General features: G+C 41.0%; 1 protein-coding gene across 2 annotated transcripts in view; it reads right to left on the bottom strand.

The window, feature by feature from the left end:
* Positions 1-21,442, bottom strand: part of SLC35F1 (solute carrier family 35 member F1) — a 427,587-nt gene that overhangs the window by 5,837 nt on the left and 400,308 nt on the right. For both annotated transcript variants that reach the window (XM_089652171.1, XM_089652170.1), the window contains exon 7: positions 20,629-20,783. In XM_089652171.1, coding sequence (XP_089508297.1) covers positions 20,629-20,783 — 155 coding nt within the window. The remainder of the gene's footprint in view (positions 1-20,628; positions 20,784-21,442) is intronic.

The raw sequence follows: 21,442 nt of genomic DNA, 5'->3' as shown, positions 1-21,442 counted from the left end.
ATTGCAGGAATTTTACTATTTTATGTTGTCCAAGCATGCATTTTAAGATTTTAAGCTGTATATCTCACATTCTTCTACAAAACGGAGTCAACTCAGTTAGGTTAAGCCAGCATGTAGATCTTCCACAGAAGGGTTAGAAATATTCCCTTGATGCTTAATTTAATTACTGAATAGAATGTTTGCCATCTAATAAATTATTATTTGGTTACCTGGCCTTGAAAAAGATTATACCTTGAACGATAATCACATTGCCAGATTTCATATGATAAACCTATTAACATAATTCATAGCTCTAAATACTCTAGCATTCTAGCATTTTTTTACTTAAAGGATAGATTCACCTTTTGACCAAAAACAATAAAATGCACATTTTTTTTCAGGTAAAAAAATGTGCATGTATTATTTTTGGTTGCAGGAGCCTGTAAAGCATTGCACCAGCGATCAGCAGATCGCTAGTGCCATGCAGGTCTCCTGCAGACCAGTCAGTATAACTGCTTGCCCATACTGGATGTACGGGCAAGCAGATATACTGACAGGAAGACTCAATGAACTACCATATGACTCCACAGCGCCATGGTAGTTCATTGAGAGCTACAAGCCGACAGCTGCTAAGGCTCTCGGGACTTGCAGTTCATTCATTCACAGAAACACTGTAAATGAATGACATGACTGTGTGGGCGAAGCCTCATACAGCCACGCTATTTTTAAACAAAAAGAGTTTTTATGTCAAGGACCAGGTCTCCTAAAATATGTAATACCCAAGGCATAAATGATGTTGCAAATTGGTATTGCTGCTTCAAATGGCTGATTTTAATGCCTCAAAATACTGAAAGTTGTCTCTGCAGTCTTCAACTTCCAGTGCCATAACTGGCCCATTGCTGCAGCCTCCTGTGTAATCAACATCATCAGAAAGATTCAAAGATTTTTACTTAAACCTCTTCATGCCCAAAAAGGGCTGAACATGACCTACCTTAAATCACAAAGCATTGAATATTTTTGTCCAGGCTCCCAAGCTCAAGATGGGATTGATCTGTTCAGTGGTGGTGTCCCTGCCAGGGGGTCTTTCTAGCAATTATAATTATTAAAGATGCATACCTCCATATGCTCATTTACCAGGGGCACCAGCAGTTCTTGTCCATGGTAGGGGAAAATCATTATCACTTTGCAGGCTTGCCCTTCAGCCTAGCCACAGCTCCTTGGGTATTCACCTGGATGCTGGCACTGTTGTTAGCCACTTTTAAGGTTAAGAGCGATACCTAAATGATCTTTTTTTTATTACGTGCAGTCTTACTTGGAACTGGAGTCCAATCTGTCCATCACCATTTGGACTCTGATGGAGTTTGGGTAGATTTTATATTGTGAGCCTGGAATACTTGGGTGTGATCTTGAATATCAAGTAGGCCAAAGTGTCCTATCTGTCAGAAAAAGCATGGTAACTACTACTTCAGGTTCACCTACTGTTTGCTTGCAAATAGTTGTCCATTCTCCACTTGCATGCAAGTTTTGGGTTTCATGGTATTGGCCATTAAAGGGATTCCTTGTGACAGACCCAACTGGGACAGGGGCTTTTGGAGGGGACTATGGGCTAGCTTTCTACCCACTGATTATGATCCATGGAGGAGACCAGGGATTTTGTCTGCATTTCCCAGTCAGAGCATGGAGGAGAGCCGGGTCCTGAAACCCTTTGACTGGCTGGGAGTATCTACTGGGATTATGCAGCCAGGAGGTCCCCAGAACAGTGGTGCATTTGCAGAAACATTGTGTTGGATAGATCGTGCAGACATGCCTTCACCAGCCAGGGATAATGAACTCTTCTTGGGCATATTTCTTATCTTGCCTCAGCTGGTCCTCAAGAGCTGCATAATGCAGCATTTGCCCATTTTGCCTTGGCTGCTACCAACTTTATATTAACTTTTTATATTATTTCTGTCAAAGATGTACCACTCAGTAACCTAGATCCAAGTTGAATCTGGGGTGGGACATTTAGAAATGAGTGTTGTAATATACTTTATGTATCCAGGCATGTGGAATTGTTTCCGGGCATTCTGGGGGGCATGCCCTGGCTAATAAAGACTTATTGTGGACAATTTTTCCAGCACATAGACAAGGGAGGTAGGGTGGGGAATTCCTGTGACTACTACCCATACTGATAAGACTTGTCTAGGTTCCTAGCTGTTAATTAGACTAATGTTTAAAGGTTGCATTGTCATATTATTACTTGTTCTATGTTTTATCTTATCTATGCTAATATCCCCAAGAGGGGAATGTCCTCCTAGGGGTGTAAAGTATATGTATAGGTTTTAATAAACAGTTATTCCTTTTGGTTTTACCTTAACATCTTGTATGTGTAGGATGCTTGGGGTAAAGGGCTGGTATTAGCCATCAGTCTGTTGGAAGGGTTTGGAGGGCAGGAGGCACTGTTTGGCGGAGGCACCCAGTCACGTTGCCAGGTGGTCCGTCACATTCCTTATGTGCAACACCACAACAGAAGGTTGCACCGCAAGATTCTGTTACAGTGTAACAAGTCTCCCCTGTCTCTAGACAGGGAGATCAGGGTAAAATGCCTAATGAAGTCATCTTCAGTTTCATGGCTCCGGTCTCCCCTGCTGCTAGCTGGGAATTAGTTTCTCCCTTTATGCTGGAAAATAGAAACAAAAGAAGCCAGCCTGCATTGCTGGGAGGAAGTACTGGGTCTCTGGTCTGCTTAAGCTCATGGATGCACTTGTGGCTGTGGAATCATCAAATCTAGGCCTACCTGCTGGTAGAAAGTTTGCTATGACTGCCATTCTGGATAGAAATTGGTCCTATTTCAGTGTCCTCTGGTGCTGCTGCCACTTGCTTGTATGCTTATCCAGGGAGTTACACACGTTCCTCGAGTCAGGCCACCGTTGTCGTCATGGGATTTTAACCTGGTATTGTCAATGTTTCAGAAAACATCTTTCAAGGATATTGGGGAGATCCTGCTGCTAACACTCATTCAGAAAATGGCCTGTATACTAGCCATTACTTCTAAAGACTCATAGCTGGTTATGTTGTCATGCAAGTCTCCATTTTTGTTTTTTTATGAAGACCACTTTTTTTCTGCTCAAGGTGGAATCAACTTTTCACTTAAATGAAGACATTGTGATTTTATTACTTTGTTCCTAACCTTATATTATTTGTATGTATTCAGGATTATTAGGGTGTTTTGTAATGTTATGTATGTATTTTGTAGATCTGATTCCCTGTAAGTGGTTGTAGAGGACCCACATAAGGGCCTTGCATAAATGGCTGCTACTATTTAACTTTGGACCAAGTGAACTGTTGTCCAAGCTTGTCAAGCATTAAGATTCAGCTTTCCGGTTACAGCACATCCTACAAGAGTGGAAAGTACATTCTGCAATTTCCATTATTAACCTCCATATTCTCAGGTTTGTAAGGCAACTACTTGGTCATCAGTTCATACATTTTAACACGTTTTACAAGGTGTATGTAACAGCATCAGCTGATGCCAGTTATAGTGTTTGCAAGGCCTTGCTCATCTAGCTTTGCTGCTGCCTGCATTTAAATATTTTCTTTTTTTGCACTGCTATGTCATTTCACTGAGCTTGTTTCACAGTGTGTGGGGGGTTAAGGCCACCAGCAGGGACCATCCCTGGGCTGTCTTTTGTTTTTTGTTTAGTTGTACCTAGTATCTTACTCCTACAGGTAGCACTATAGGTGATGTAAGTGATGATCTAAAGCAGGGGTCTCCATACTTTCTAAAGAAAGGGCCAGCTTACTGTCCTTCAGACTTTAGGGGGGCCGGAGTGGTCAGTGAGAGTAGAAAATGTTCCAGCGAAAGTGGGAGTAAAAAACAGATGACATAGTGCTTGTAGTCAGTGGAAGGAGGATTAGTGTCCAATCATTGGTATTTGTTGGAGGAATAGTGCCCCATCACTGGTATTTGTTGGAAGAATAGTGCCCCATCATTGGCATTAGTGGGATGAATAATGCCCCATCATTGGTGACAGTAGGAGGAACAGTGCCCCATCACTGTTATCAGTAGGAGGAATAGTGCCCCTTAACCAATTGCCCTCCTGAGGCTTTACCCCCTTCATGGCCTGGCCATTTTTTGCGTTATGGCATTGCGTTACTTTAACTAACAATTGCGCGGTCATGCAACGCTGCACCCAGTGAAACTTATGTCCTTTTTCCCCACAAATTGAGCTTTCTTCCAGTGGTATTTGATCGCCTGTGCGGTTTTTATGTTTTGCGCTATGAGCAAAAAAAGATGGACAATTTTGAGAAAAAAAACTATATATTGGACTTTTTGCTATTAAATATGTCCAGTAAAAAAATTTTTAAAAATCACATTTCGTCATAAATTTAGGCCAAAATGTATTCTGCGACATGTCTTTGCTAAAAAAATGATGATTAATGCCCTGATGATCGGTGCCCAGCAGTGCCACCCACCAGTTGCGCCCACCTGTGCCCAGCAGTGCTCCCTCCTGTGTCCAGCAGTGCACCCACCTGTGCCACCCAGCAGTGCCACACACCTGTGCCCAAAAGTGCCACCCACCTGTGCCCACCAGTGCCACCCACCAGTGCCCATCAGTGCAGCCAAGCAGTGCTGCCAGTCAGTGCCCAGCAGTTGCACCAGTCAATTCCTGGCAGTGCCGCCAGTCAGTGCCCAGCAGTGATGCCAGTCAGTGCCACCTATCAGTGCCACCTATCAGTGCTGTCTATCAGTGCTGCCTATCCGTGACACCTCATTAGTGCTGCCTATCAGTGCCGCCTATCAGTGCTGCCTATCAGTGCCGCCTAATAGTGCCCATCAGTGCAGCCTTATCAACGCACATCAGTGAAGGAGAAAAATTAACTGTTTGAAAAATTTTATAATAGAAACAAAGAAACCTTTTTTTTTCACATTTTTACAATTTTTGTTTATAGCGCAAAAAGTGCCCAGCGGCGATTAAATACCACCAAAAGAAAGCTCTATTTGTGAGAAAAAAATGCTAAAAATTTCATATGGGTACAATCTTGCATGACCACGCAATTGTCAATCAAAGTGCAACAGCGCTGAAAGCTGAAAATTGGCCTGGTAAAGAAGGGGGTATAAGTGCCCGGTAGGCAAGTGGTTAATGTGACAACAGAATCAAATAGATTTGTTAAACTGACGTTCTCATTGGAAGAACATTTAAACTACCTGTTCAAGAAATTTTACCAGTGACAGAAAACCTGGTGGTGGGCGTCAGTATTTTTGTGTTGCCTAGGGCAGCTCAAAACCTAAATACACTGGCCACAGCTCAGATTCCATGCCACCATTTCTTTTCTGATGTCATCAGGAGCTGACTTTCTCTTCCGGGTTCTGCAGTCGACCCAGGATGTTAACCACATGCCGCCCAGCCACTGTAGAAATACGGCGGCACGGCTGGGCAAAACCACGTTTTAAAACGTGTGTTTTCAAAACAGGTAGGGGGCGCGTGTGAGGCGCGCCACCACTCTACCTGTCCCGCCGATCACGGTCGCGGATGTCAGTCGCCGGGTCACAGCCGATCGTTACTGGCTGTGTCTCGGCAATTAGCGGCAATCACTGACAGAGAGCAGGGCTGCAGTAGCTCTGCTCTCTGTCAGTTCCCTGACAGCTCCTGACATGCTGATCGGGACAGAAGAGTTTATCTGTCAGGATCAGTGTGTCTCCGTGCAGTACACACCCCTGCCCCCTAGTAAAACACTCCCCTCACACAGTTAACCCTTTCACTGAATAATAAAGTTAACCCCTTCCTTCCCAGTGCCATTAGTACAGTGTCAGTGTTTTTTTTTTTTTGCACTGATCACTGTATTGGTGTCACTGGGGATGTCAGTGACCTCAAGTCAGTTCCCCTCCAGTGTCAGAATGTGCGCCGCAGTCCCGCCATAAGTCTCTGATCGCCACCATAAGTCACTGATTGCCGCCATAAGTCGCAGATCGCCGCCATTATTAGTATAAAAAAAAATTATAAATCCCAGCATCTTTCCCGCCATTTGTAAACGCTATAACTTTCAAGTAAACCAATTAATTTACACGTATTGGGGTGTTTTTTTTTTTATCAAAGACATGTCGCAGAATGCACTTTGGCAGAAATTTATGACTAAATTTGATTTTTACATTTTTTTTACTGGACATGTTGTATAGCAAAAAGTCCAAAATATTGTTTTTTTTCCTCAAAATTGTCAGCCTTTTTTTTATAGCGCAAAAAATAAAAACCGCACAGGCGATCAAATACCACCAAAAGAAAGCTCAATTTGTGGGAAAAAAAGGATGTAAAGTTCATTTATGTACCGTATTGCATGACCGCGCAATTGTCCGTTAAACTAGAGCAGCGCTGTATAGCAAGAAAATGGCGTAAATTGCAGTATCTATACCATAGTTTGTAGACGCTATAACTTTCACACAACGCAATCAATATACACTTATTCGGATTTTTTTTACCAAAAACATGTAGCAGAATACATTTTGGCCTAAATTTATAACGAGTTTACTATATATTTTTTATAGCTGAAAGTAAAAAATATTGTTTTTCTTCAAAATTTTTGGTCTTTTTTTTGTTTATAGCATGAAAAATAAAAAGCGCACAGGTGATCAAATACCACCGAAAGCTCTATTTGTGTGAAAAAAAGGACTTAAATTTCGTTTGGGTGCAGCATTGCATGACCGCACAGTTATCAGTTGAATTAGTGCAGCGCCGAGTAGCAAAAAGAGGCCTGGTCACTAAGGGGGGTAAATCCTCAGGAGGGCAAGTGGTTAAGATGCCACTGTGAGTTCCCACTGCTGCAGCCTCCTGGGATATGTGACAAGGATACTGCAGGAGGCTGAGGAAGCAGGGACAAGTCATTCTTGCCTAGCTGAGAATGGTGGCTGGGCTGGACAAAGAAAGGTAAACAAAAAAATGAATTGCAATTTTATATTGTGGAATGACAAGGAGGAGGACTAAAGTGGATCTGGGGAGTGGAGATCAGCTTTAAACTTCACCAGCAATATGTTTTATGCCAGGGCACAGGGATTTTAATCTTCAATTTGCAGTTTAAGTGCATTTGTCTGGAGTGAACATATAATCTCAGGGAAAGAAAGAAAGAAAGACGATTTCTTCAGCATTCATTACAGAACACAGTGCTGTAGTATTCTTCTACCTGTAAGTGTACTGCCTCCTTTGGGGTATAAATCTCTCCAGTTGCTATAACCTTGTACACTTTAGGAATCCCAGTTTAACAAAATGTTTACTTAGGCTGCAAGGTCTTGCCTGATGTTGCAGATTTGTTGGTTATCCTTGCCTGCGTCTCATTTTGGGAGATACATAGGTAGAAGAGAATTTTTCATTCTTACCAAAAAACCCTGAGGATATGACCAGATTGTTTCCCTCTAATTTTGTTCACTGCTTTCTACAACTGTGTTCTCTAGCATGTGCAAAGGTATAGCCACTAAAGGGAGTTGATCCAATTCTTTTGATTGCATAGTATCCAAACCTCATAAAAGCTGCAGTACAAGAATATTAGAATGCTGCCTTCTTCAGTGAACTACTGAAGATTTTGTTTCCATGAATTTGAAATGTACATATTTAGGGTCAAAGAATTATGCTTTACACAAGATGGCAATTTGCTCATCTCTAGTGCCCAATCATTTACTTAAATTGCTACGTGTGGGTCCAGTGAGGCAAAAGTATACTTCAAGTGTGTACTTTAAAGTGACAGGTTTAGCTTCAGCTGCACTGGATCAAGGACTGATATAATATATAATATAATATAATATAATATAATATAATATAATATATATTATATAATATACTGTAGGACAAAAAACTAATTTGTTATAGTGTATAGTACCTATCACATGGTTCTTTTGCCTGAAACAATCCTCTACTGCAATGGCTCGTAAGACTGTAAGGTGGGCCTCAGCTGTGTGTTCTGCTATTCGGTCTAATAAAACACAGTTTTTTGCATAAATGGTGTGTAATAAATACATTCAGTCAGCTGTTGCACAGCATATAATGTAGATCATTCATGAATATTATATGTGATACATGAGACCTTGGTGAAAGAAGTTTGAAAACTGCTGCTCTAGTCGGGATATAAACACTGGGTCACCAAAGTCAGAAGCTGCAGTAATTGATATAATAGATACATTGTAACCGTGAAAGCGTCTAAACAATTCATTTGTCAGAACAGAGTAAGTTAAAACATTCCTTCAACTTATTACAGCATGAAAATTAATTTGCCACAAAGGAACTTTGTTAATCAACAGCCTTTTAAACTTGAAAGTTTCACTGATGAGAGCTGTTAACTGCTATTGAATATTTTTCTATCATTTGTTCTTGGATTGAGAGTGCAATAAAGGAGTCCTTTATATGCAGTGTTTTTTGGCATGAGAAGTTTTTCTCCATCATTTTTCGCTTTGTGCCCAGCAGCAGACTTCATTGTCGGAGAACACAGTCAGATTGTGTTTTCATACTTCCATTTCTCCTTATGTCACTAGCAGACTAATAGCTCTTTCCGTATCAGAATATTGTAGAGATTTGTCTGTTTATTGTGCATAAATAAGCTCATTGTGCTCTTAGTCTGCATGCAGGTATGAGGCAATAATAGACATCCTGCTATTTTTAAATGGCAATGTAATGCTATAAGAAACTGTATACTACTGTAAAAGCATAGAGTAAGACACAGGGGGGAGATTTACTAAAACTGGTGCACTCAGAATCTGGTACAGCTGTGCATGGTAGCCAATCAGCTTTCTAACGTCAGCTTGTTCAATTAAGCTTTGGTAATAAAACCTGAAAGATGATTGGTTTCTATGCAGAGCTGCATAAGATTTTGCGCTCTCCAGTTTTAGTAAATCACCCCCACATATTCCATATCCTTGCTTCTTTCAGGCATGAATGTTTTAGTGTATGTTTCAATTTTGAAATAGAACACCCTCTTTTCTGAATATGCAAAAAAACAAAGCCAACGAAATAAAAACAATATTTTGTTCTATCAAAAAAGTCTGTAAACCAAACTGCTTTCCTTTTCTTTTTGTGATCTGGTGGACATTAACAAAGTAAAAATCTAAGTACGTTTTGCCTGGAGCTGGGCTTTAACTGTGCCTAAGCAGTGAAAATGTATAATTTTTTCTTAAATTGCTCCGGAAAATTAGCAGTACACTTTATGGCATATGAGTGTATCTTGATACTCCTGTACTGTACCTATTAGCTATATACTGTATCTACACTAGATCATCTAAGGCACTGCTGCCTCTGACTGCTAGTCTCAGGAGATTGGTGATGTTAGCACTTGGCTGCTAACCATTCCCTTAGCCAGGGAGAAAGCTGTAGCTAAGAACCTGCAGTGCAAGGATCTTCCCGCGTCTGCTATATTCATTCTGTGGATGTGTGACCTTTCATTACCTCTCCTGAATCTATTTGACTATTATCCCACCAGTCATCAGATCATCAGTCATCAGAGGGGCAGCTGAAAATCCACCAATAGAGCTTCTGGTAGAGTGAGGTAAAAGTGTTAACCCTCCTTGCAGGGGCAGGTGCAAGTTTGGCTGTCATTACAATTTTGGCTTCACTACCTAAAAAGCAACTGACCTAGAGCAAAAGTGAGGGCAGTCTGAAGGATCTGAGCATCTACCCTACATGCTTGGTCCATGTGAGATACCCAAATATATATGCAGATGTGTGTGTGTCAGGAATGGACTTGCCAATAGTGGTGGGACTCACCTGCCTTGTGGGCTGCAGTACCAGGGCTGGCCTGTGGGTGCTCTCAACAACCAGAGGTTCACTTCGGCAATTAGCCATCACCTGGGGCTGATTGCAGGTGGTGTATTTAAGGGATGGCCAGACCTGCAGTCTGTGCCTTGGTGTGTGTTTTTCCATGGGCCCCTGTATCTTGTAACCTGCATTCCTGTTCCTGTTTCTGCCTGACTTGTTGCCGACCCTGCCTGATCCTGACCTCTGCTGACTTCTCCTGTTTGATCCCTGGCTTGTGACCCTGACCATTCTCTGCCTGACCCCCTGTACCTACCTGTCCGTTAGTTGCTGTACCTGGCTCGTGACCTGACTACTCTCCGCCTGCTCCTCCTGTACCTACCTGCCCAATAGTTATCGACCCGGCCTGCCTGACTACGTTGTGCTCTATATGTGTATATACCTGTGTATCTATATCAGTTTAGGTTTGGGTTTGTTTCACCTTGTTGTATGTATTTGTGTTAGCTTGGGGTTTGGTGCACTGCGTTTATATTTGTATTGTTAGTCTTAATAAATTGTCTTATTTATACCATATCTGAAGCCTGCGTTTCCCTGTGTCAGTTCACATACCTCTGGTCATACCCGCATCCCTGACATTGTGTATGTGTGTATTAAAGGGCAGCACCAAAACAAGGTAGAATAAATCAATCTATGAATAGAGGAGATGAACCTTTCATTTATCCACCCATCCTTCATTCATAGATCACCTTTTATTGACAGAAGCTTCTGTACAGCTTCTATGAATGAAGGAGGGGGGTGGAAAGGGTGGGCATAGTCTGACACTTAACACTCTTCATGACTGTATATGACAAGTCCCTTGGCTCTAATAACCCATGCAGCACTGGGAGACTACGGTGGCAGAGGTGGAGGATGGAACATTTCAACTAAAACTGAAACCATCAGCACAAGGGACACATCACGTTGACTATAAGTAATGCCTCCTGTGCTGATTTTCTAAACCTTTTTGATGACATCTGGGCTTTAAAATGTATGTATTGCCAAAACGTGTTTTTTTTTTTTTTGCACAGAGAACACTAAAAACTCCTGTCAGTTTATTTATATATATATTTTTGCTGTCTGTTCCTCTCTTCTTTTCCTGTCCTGTAGATGCAAGTGAGAAGAAAATGTGAGAGAAAATCTCTTCTTAGTCAATTGTCACTGAAACAGTTGCTTCCATCGGAAGATTTATCCTCACTCTTTTGTCTTGGTAGCATCTGGAAAATTTTAAAGGTTCCGTCATCCAATGTCTTGTTTACAGTTGTCACCAAAACAAAGAAAAAGGCACACAAACTGTTATTAAAACCTTTGAATAGTAGATTATTGGCACCATGGTCCTGAGGTTTACTTGAATGATAATTTTATATTACTATTTTTATCTAACTGTATGAAGGTGACTAAAACTGTTATGAATACTAGGTTGGCACCTTCAGGGATTTCCATGGTCACCTTGGGTTGTGATGGAAACTGTCAGCAGTTGGTTCAAGCAGCCTTCTAGAACCAGTCCTGACTGTTGTGCTAATCCAGTGGTAGTCTAAAAATCCCCACAATTTTGAGCCAGCATATTTTGTTTCTTTAAGCCCCAATGAAGAGGGAAGCTTAACTCCTAAAATTTGCTTGCTTCTGTATTCAATACATTTTTGGAATAAACGGTATACTCATATATATTACGGTCTGGTAGCTTCAGTTCTAGATCTAGCCAAGCAGTATAAGCCTGACAGATGATCTAACCCTTGCCCATCTATTGAAACTAAAAATAGTGTGATGATATACAGTATCTCACAGAAGTGAGTGCACCCCTCACATTTTTGTAAATATTTTATTATATCTTTTCATGTGACAACATAAAGAAATGACACTTTGCTACAATGTAAAGTAGTGAGTGTACAGCTTGTATAACAGTGTAAATTTGCTGTCCCCTCAAACTAACTCAACACACAGCCATTAATGTCTAAACCACTGGCAACAAAAGTGAGTACACCCCTAAGTGAAAATGTCCAAATTGTGTCCAAAGTGTCAATATTTTGTGTGGCCACCATTATTTTCCAAAACTGCCTTAACCCTCTTGGGCATGGAGTTCACCAGAGCTTCACAGGTTGCCACTGGAGTCCTCTTCCACTCCTCCATGATGACATCACCGAGCTGGTGGATGTTAGAGACCTTGCTCTCCTCCACCTTCCATTTGAGGATGCCCCACAGATACTCAATAGGGTTTAGGTCATGCTTGGCCAGTCCATCACCTTTCCCCTCAGCTTCTTTAGCAAGTCCGTGGTCTTCTTGGAAGTGTGTTTGGGTTCGTTATCATGCTGGAATACTGCTCTGCGGCCCAGTCTCCGAAGGGAGGGGATCATACTCTGCCTCAATATGTCACAGCACATGTTGGCACTCATCGTTCCCTCAATGAACTGTAGCTCCTCAGTGCCGGCAGCACTCATGCAGCCCCAGACCATGACACTCCCACCACCATGCTTGACTGTAGGCAAGACACACTTTTCTTTGTACTCCTTACCTGGTTGCCACCACACACGCTTGACACCATCTGAACCAAATAAGTTTACCTTGGTCTCATCAAACTGTTTGCGGGCTTTCTTGTGCATCATCTTCGGAAGAGGCTTCCTTCTGGGATGACAGCCATGCAGACCAATTTGATGCAGTGTGTGGCATATGGTCTGAGCACTGACAGGCTGACCCCCCACCCTTTTAACCTCTGCAGCAATGCTGGGAGCATTCATGCATCTATTTCCCAAAGACAACCTTTGGATATGACGCTGAGCACGTGCACTCAACTTCTTTGGTCGACCATGGCGAGGCCTGTTCTGAGTGGAACCTGTCCTGTTAAACTGCTGTATGGTCTTGGCCACCATGCTGAAGCTCAGTTTCAGGGTCTTGGCAATCTTCTTATAGTCTAGGCCATCTTTATGTAGAGTAACAATTCTTTTTTTAAGATCCTCAGAGAGTTCTTTGCCATGAGGTGCCATGTTGAACTTCCAGTGAGCAGTATGAGAGAGTGAGTGATTAAGACAAAATTTAACACACCTGCTCCCCATTCACACCTGAGGCCTTGTAACACTAATGAGTCCCATGACACCCGGGAGGGAAAATGGCTAATTGGGATCAATTTGGACATTTTCACTTAGGGGTGTACTCACTTTTGTTGCCAACGGTTTAGACATTAATGGCTGTGTGTTGAGTTATTTTGAGGGAACAGCAAATTTACACTGTTATACAAGCTGTATACTCACTACGTCACATTGTAGCAAATTGTCATTTCTTCGGTGTTGTCACATGAAAAGATAGAATAAAATATTTATATAAATGTGAGGGGTGTACTCACTTCTGTGAGATACTGTACATCCAAATAGGATGTATATTGGTTAATTATATTGAAGCTAAATTCTGGTCATTAATTCCCCCTTACCATCCTCTACCTAATTGCTGGGTTGGCTTAACTACTTGCCGACCCACCACAGTAGTTTTACTGCGGCAAGGTGGCAGCTACAGGCACCAAGAATGTATTGGTCTGTTTCTGGGTTTGGGGCACGTGCGCACCCCCGTCACCTGTTGCCCTGTGATTTGACACAGCAGGAGTGCATCAACAGACCCCGCTCAATTTTTATGGGCGGGACCTGCTGATCAGCTGTGTTAAATCACAGCCAAGAACTCTGTGGTAGCAAGCAACACAGAGCTCTATACAGAGGGAGCACTGGCTTTGTTTTTCCCCCTGCTAAACAGGGAAAAAGAAATAGATCTGTAGTACAAAGCAGCACACCGTAAACACATTAACACTAGCTAGGCACACAGTTAAGCCATTGATTGCCCCTAGATGTTAACCCCTTCCCAGGCAGTGTCATTAGTACAGTAACAATGTATATTTTTAACACTGATCACTGTATTAATGTCACTAGAGATGTCAGTGTCATTTAGTCAGTTCCCAAAAAGTGTCAGGTTGCCTACCGCCCAGCATCACAGTCTCCTGCTAAAAGTTGCTGATTGCTGCCATTACTAGAATAAAAAAACAAAACAAATTCCAGTATATATCCCGTAGTTTGTAGATGCTAAAACGTTCAGGAAAACTAATTGGTATACAGTTATTGAGACTTTTTTTTTTTTACAAAGACATGTAGCAGAATACATTTTGGCCTAAATTCATGAAGAAAGTTATATATTTTTTTAATTTTATCAAAATTTGAGGACTTTTAATGGAAAAAAAAGTAAAAACACAGTGGTGATCAAATACCACTAAAATAAAGCTCTGTGTAAAAAAAAAAAAAATCATACAAATATAATTTGGGTACAGCTTTGCATGACTGCGCAATTGCCTGTTAAAGTAGCGCAGTGCTAAATTTAAAATATGGCCTTGTCATGAATTGCGTAAAATCTTCTGGAGCTTAAGTGGTTAAGGAAAACCCCAAGCTCAAAGCCCAAAATACGTACCAAAATGCAAGGTCCTGCTAGGTCCAGAGTCTTCTATCTTAATGCAGAAACCAAGGAGACAAAATCTTTATGATGATAGTAAAGCACCCTACTAATGTCTTTATTGTCTTTATGAAGCTAATTTCTCGGCAACCTGGCTTTGGCTTTTGGTGATCCCACAGACATTAAATAGTCAACATTGTCATGTAATGTCTGTAAGTACTTTTAAAACTGTGGCTTTAGGACAAATTTCTTACACTTTCCATAAGGAAATAACATTTGAAATTCTGAAATGGTACACAACAGGATTGATAGCTACAATCTGTTCAAAACTATAGACAGCTTTGAGAAGCATTTATGGCCAATCAGCTCTGGTACTGCCAGTTATTTGGACAGTATCAGGTGTTGTGTTTGTCTTATTGTGAACATTATAAAATAAATTTATACAGAGTAAAATGTATGTTTGTATATAGGAAAAGGCTTATACAGTATATTTTAAATTCACTAAAATAACAGTTCAATGAATTTTACCTACATAAAATTCAGCCTAAAGGCAAACTAGATATTTTTCAGTACAAATGAACAAGGATCTATTCTGCAACCTTCTTGTAACGTGAGAAACATACATATATAGAGTACATTGTTAAAATAAAAAGATTTTCAAACTAGAAACTTACTGGACATACAGCATGATTTCAGCAGGCATCCTAGCTATACAAGAACAGGCTTTTAGTTATCATTCATTTCTCCACTAAAACTATCAACTACTCTTCTGTCTTTTAAATACTACCTATTGTATGAGGATACATTGCTTTGAAATGGCTTTTTATACCGTGTTCCTTTCATTCACTTCTTCACTAGATTCCTCAAAGAAGAGGATAATGAAGTACGTAAAGTGGTTCTAAAGGCTCAAGGTTTTTACCTGCATGTATTCTATGTATGAAGGTACAAAACCTTCTGTATGCAGAACCCCCCCCCCCAATCCTAACCTGAGCTCCCTCCGAACCAGAGATACTCTTGACAGCCTCTGCTCTCTGGGGATGCTTTCTCCTCATTGGTTGAGACAGCAGTGGGAGCCTATTGGCTCCCGATGCTGTCATTCACAATGAGCCAATGAGGAGAGAGCAGGGGGTGGGGCCGAGTCATGGCTCTATGTGTCTTATGGACGCATAGAGCAGTGGCTCGAGGGTGAGCATACAGCAGTGCTTCCGAGGCGAGTGGCTTTCCCTGGGGGCACTGCTTGAGGGAGAGAAGCCAGGGACGCCAGTGGGGACTCGAAAAGAAGAGGATCGGGGTTGCTCTGTGCAAAATCACTGCACAAAGCAGGTAAGTATAGACATGTTTAAAAAAAAAAAAAAAGCTTTAGTGTCACTTAAATGGAAAGCTTACGACAATGAGCATAACTGCATTGTATTGGGGACCTTTGTTTGTACCTACAAACTGTTGAAAGACGATAATGCTGCTGCTTTTCCATAAGCAAAATGTAAGTTTTGCAGGTAAGTGCTGTATTTGAGGACCTTAAGGCCTGCTTCACACTTGTGTAATACACAAGAACACACAACATTCTGTGCAGTGACAATCATTTAGTCTAGCACCTCAATACACAGTACAGAAGGTGCTAATACATCTGTACTGTAGTGCACCACAATGCACATACTGTTGTTGTGTGCTGCATTAAAGGTAACAGTTGTTTTGTTGTTTGTTTGTTATGCATTTATCAGGAAACTTGAAATGAATGGGCTGCCTCAATGTACGTTAACACCCCAAATACAACAAAGTATTGTGTATGAGGTAATATAATGCAGTAGGTAAATTTACCAACTTTTCAGATACTATCCCATACCTTTTGTGCATTTGGTTATGTTTGTTCCTAAAGTGTATCTAAACCCAAGAACAACATTTTAATATATTGTATTTCAACTTATCAGTTCTTAGATGTGGTGGTTACTTTAGTTTTATGGGGTTTTTTTTACCTGGAGACCTGCCTAGTAGCACACTTCTTATCATAGGCTGACAATACTCATCCATTGTTTTGTATTTGTAGAGAAGCAGTGTTGTCACCCTAAGGCTGGGTACACATGGTCCGAATATTAGCTGCTTTAGCAGGAAGTGGGCAACATTTGGATCGTGTTTACAGCTGCCCTTCCTACAGAAGCTGGTCTAAGGTCCGACTTTTGTTGAGGGGACAAGCAGCATCCGATCAGAGCTCTCAGCCAATGGCTGAGAGCGCTAATTAGTATGTTCTGGTGGTCGTGGGGGGGGGGGGGGTAATCCCCCTGTCAGAACACAAAGGCACAGTGGAAGAGATCATTGAACCAACATCCCTTAGCTAGTATAGCGATCTCTGGGTTGAACAAAAAAACAAAACTCAATTTGTGTACCAAGCTTAAGACAGAAACATGAAATGGGGGGTGTTCTGTAGTTTACTGTGGGGAACTGATAATACTGCCTGAGATAACATTACATAGCAAATGGGAACTTGCACTTAATAAATAGAAGTAACAAAACATGTATTTTTAGCAGACTATAAGCAAACAATTTGGTGAAGTCTATTGTTAGGATTTACATGCACTTTGATTTCCTTTCATTCATGGTTTAGTTCATTACATACTAGACATCTGGATTGGAAAAACACTTTTTTTTGGCTGACATTTAAAAAAAGTGAAATTTTCTTTCAATAATATTTGCATATAAAACACACACAAGCAATGCTCACAGAACCATTTGAATAACAAATATGTTGTTAGATTGTGCTAAAATGTTGAAACATATTAAATTGCTTGACACTGAATAAAGATCATTTGAATTTTCTCTGTTACTCTATTTTGAAAATTGATTTTTGCCTATCCTATAATACATTAAAACAAGCCATTTATGAAAAAGAAATCTATTCACCCTTAAAATTTAATTCCATTTTTTCTAAATAAGGAAATTGTCTTTTAACTGTGTATGCACTGGTACATATGTGTCTATTTAGTTTTTAATGTTGTAAAATGTTCTGTAATGCACTATTTGTTCTATTTGAGTAGTACATTTGTAGACAGGTGTTTGGCTGGAGACAGAGAGTGATTTAGGACTCTGTGCTGCATTGCACTCTGTGCTCTAAACTGACCTCAGCAGAATGGGTTAAGACTACCTCGCCTCCATCCACCCAGGGGAGGTCGCAACCCAAGGAGCTCAAGAGACTTGATGGTTACCAGCACTGAATCATGGGAGATAAAGTTCAGGAAATAAACCTTACTATGGCAGTTAATGGACAATTGGACTACAATTCCCAATGTGAAGAGAGAGCTGTATTTTTCGATGGCTGAATACTAAGGGACACTCTTTTTGCTGCAAGGAGGTGTGCACATCACTGCAGCTGTCTGCACATCAAACTGTCCCAAGCCTGCGGCTGTGTGCTGAGGACCAGAGTCACTCCAGGCAAATTCAGAAGTAATCTTAAACCTGAACAGTGAGATACCTGTTGTTATTTCGCTATGACTGGTGAGCGGACACTGCTGCCATTAACCTGTTGCTGCTAGCAGAGACTGAGTACATAGGGATTGACCATATTGCTAGCAGCATTATTTACTGCATGCAGACTTTACTGGGACTGTACTCATGTGCACCACCGTAAAGTCTCGGCCCCAACACTAGCCAGCTGAAGAACTAGTGCTAAAGACTGCTCTCTCAGATAGCTGCGTCACAAGAATTTTCATTATTGTCCATAGTAAGAGATACCTCTTTAGGGACTGGATATAGACTACTGTGTATTGGCTATCATTGCTGTTACTGTTTTCTAATGCCATTACTTATTGCTGATCTTGTGGATTACAAGGTTTACTCTAATTTAGCTGCATATAACTCCATTCTATGCTGCTACACCCTAGTGAACATAGTGTCTAGTGAACTGTAATTGCCCTAATTCTTTTACTTACTCATATATGTGATAACTGCAACCAGTGACAATATATTGGGTTAATTTACCACTAACCAATCTGATGTTTGCTTTTTGATGCTCAGCCTTAGTTTTGTGCAGGGTGTTTATATTTATGCTCCCAGTAGCTGTGCAATATCCATTTGACAAACTTGGTGTGTCAGTGAGGCTGAGGTTGTTCTCAGAGTCGAGGCAGAAGAACAGAAAACCCAATCTACTAATCTGTTCCTGCAGAGTTAGCACTACAAGTTATACTGCCACCTTTATGACGAACTGAACACTGGCAAACAAAATAGCCATTGGTCAGCCAAGTGTAACACCTCCCATTTTCATCATACTTCATTTTTTTCTAGTGTCCAACTAGGATGGACTTTTTTTCTCTATTGAGAAAAGTTCTACTATTTTTATAAGTTATTTTCTCTTTTTCCAAGATTATTTTTCCCTCAATCAAGACTTCATCTACATGCTGCTGAGCTGGGCTCTTAATGCAGTTATGGGGTATCCTCAGCCAAAGCTTTGGAGGTTGCGCCCGAACCCACTGGAGTGAAGATTGTAGGGATTGACTAGAATGTCCTTGAATCACTGGGCTCTGTTTGGGGCACTTTCCAGACCTCTGTGTACTGTATTAGTTAGCCGTTGAATACTTTTCAGATCCAGAGCCATGGTACAGCCTCTAGTGTGACCCAGTCACTGAAGATTCTTCTGAGTATGCTGTGTGGGCTAAGCATCGGGGGCTATTACATTTATTGGTATTATTCGGCACCCCTTTTTCCAATGCTTTTCATGGAAAAGGGTTAACATGCTGTGTCACTAATTGGAGGGTTGCGTGCAGGTACCCCGTGCCTTGCCCCTGCCTTTTCTGCTTCAGGTAGATGTTTCCCACCATTGCTCCAATTTGAAGAGACATATTGTTTCACCTTGGTTGGTTCTTTCTGCTGCCTACGGCGACCTGGCCACCACTGGCCTTGCACCTATGTTCTCAGCAGCTGGTTTGGGACTACTTATGGTTTTTACATGGTGTCTCCAGTAAAAGTATAACTAAAGGCAAAACCTTTTTTCTAGTTTTGGACAGAATGGAGTGGGATTAGAACGCCTATTAAGTTTTAATTGCATATTTGTGCTCCAGTTACAGAGATTCACCTTCTCTGTTTGTCCTTTTTACCATTATCATCGAAAGTTAAAGTAAAAGTAAGATAAAAAAGTAAGTAAAATCCCAAGTTCTGGGTTGTCTCCAGAAAAGTAATAAAAAGGTAATTTGCTAATGGGGGCATTAGTTCTGGAGACCTGGGGGTCCCCAAGGAATTCCCTTAATTTGCAGGGACTTTCTCTAACTTTCTGTTTTGGCTATGGGACAGGAAGTGAAGGTAAATCTCCTCAATGGGACACAGATGACAAAAAATAAACTGATGGGTTATAACCCTCGCTTACTCAATCCAAAATGAAAAAATGTTTTGCCTATAGTTCTTCTTTAAGGTACCTCTGGTAAACAGTGCAACATGTCTGATACCATGACCAAGAGGAACAGTCGGGCTGGATCGGGTCTTTCCAGCTGATGATTCACTGACTGTTGTGGGGTGGCCACCAATGTTCCTCCTCAGGAAACTGACACCAACAGCTTAGATCATTGTCCCTTTCTTGAGTCAATACACACTTTGGAGTCTTCTTTAGCTCCATCATTTATGGCCCCTCCTCATCTTTATCCAGAGAGGAGTTCCATGCAGCTATGTTTGGTTTTATGGGCCAATTGGCAACTGTTTGCTGACTCTGTGCGCAGAGGCTGTAAGCGTACGTCTCCTCCAGAGTCTGTGTCAGACATGCCTGCAGCTGTGGTGGCTTCTGAGTCCCCTGTTTCTAAGGCTCTGTCTGATAAAAAATTTTTTACAAATCCTTTGAGGATGAATTTGTTGCTGAGGAGTCACCATTTTCTGCCATAGCTACCAGGTTAACCAATTGATTTTTTGTTTCCTGGGGTGTTCAGTACTACCTGAAGGCAGCAGTATAAAGCAATTGACTCTGAACAAGTGATTCCGATGTCCCTTAATGAGCTCCAAAAGGCAGATTTACAAAAATCCTATTATTTTTATTAATGACCCAGGAACTGAAGTGAAGGGAACCTTTTTTTCTATTTAATGTGATTTAGTTCTGAAGGAATGGTACTTGTTGCACATAACATATATATCAAAGGACAATATTCACATTTTCTTTAGCCTAATGCTAGGAGTACTGTAGGAGTGCAATATCATCATTCTTGATTGTGGAAATCAGCAAAGGGGGTCCTCAGCTGTACAGATGATTTAACCAAATTGCAGTGCTTTTTCTTTCATATATAACATTAATTAAATGAAAATCCTATTGCTTTGTATCTGAGTCTATTGCTATGTACAAACACAGTCACAAATCTGGATTGCGCCTCCAGACCATATTGCTCACTATGTGGCCTAAATGGGGCAAACATTAGTAAGTTATATTAAAGGGTCTAACCAGGTCTATATATATTTAATTAGAGTTCCTTCTCTCAATACCCAGGTCTTCATGACTAGTAAAAAGCTAAATTGTAAAAGTAATGCTTGTACCCACCTTATAATGGAATAAGAAGAGACCACAGAAAAATGTGTAGAGTTCTGCTGTTAACATGGAGAGGTTGATTGCAGTAGCACTCGTTTTTTTAATAACCACTGGCATGAAACTATACAGGCCAAACATGCAGGCTGTGAATCCCACATAGAGGAGTCCTGTGAAATAAATAGGAATGCATAACATTTCAGTTATTTTGTTATTGTCATTTATATTCAATGTATTTTTCTCAATCAAGTAGGGAAGAGATACATCCGAAACATGACAATGTACGTAGATATAAGGCAGTGCTAACCAGAAACTTGATGTGTATAGGTAGCTCATGAAAGCTAAAGGAGTCTAACTGGGTTGCTAGGAGTAACAGCCAAAGGTTGTCATTATAGCGGGGGCTGGCAACAATCTTGTGGAACTAGGGAAGGTAAGGTAGGGGAGGATCCTGGGAATCAGCTATGTACTATAAGGGAGATTCACAATTTAAGAACCTTAAAGAACAGGGTTCAGAGACTTGTCAAAGCCTGTAGGTGGGAAATAAGATATCCATAGGCACCCTGTGTATTTTTTCTATATTTAGGTATTCTATCCTGTAATGTTGCCTATATTTTTCCATGAATCATGGCCTGCGTTATCCTATTTTTTGGTCTCCACTAGACAGAGCTTCAAGGTTTTCGTGGCCTTTGCGACTGTTTGCCTAGCAGCCAGGGTAATCTGCAAGTGTAACAAACTTGTACGGTTTGCTGTGTTTTTGTTGAAGAGAGCTATAGTAGGATCAGGAGAAAGGGCTGTGCCAAACAACACCAACAGCATCCTAAACACTTCT

The sequence above is a fragment of the Staurois parvus genome, unplaced genomic scaffold (genome assembly GCF_062004578.1).
Source record: "Staurois parvus isolate SC_StPar_1 unplaced genomic scaffold, SC_StPar_1.0 ptg000672l, whole genome shotgun sequence".
In the NCBI taxonomy this organism is placed as follows: Eukaryota; Metazoa; Chordata; class Amphibia; order Anura; family Ranidae; genus Staurois; species Staurois parvus.
This window is presented reverse-complemented; position numbering and strand designations above follow the sequence as displayed.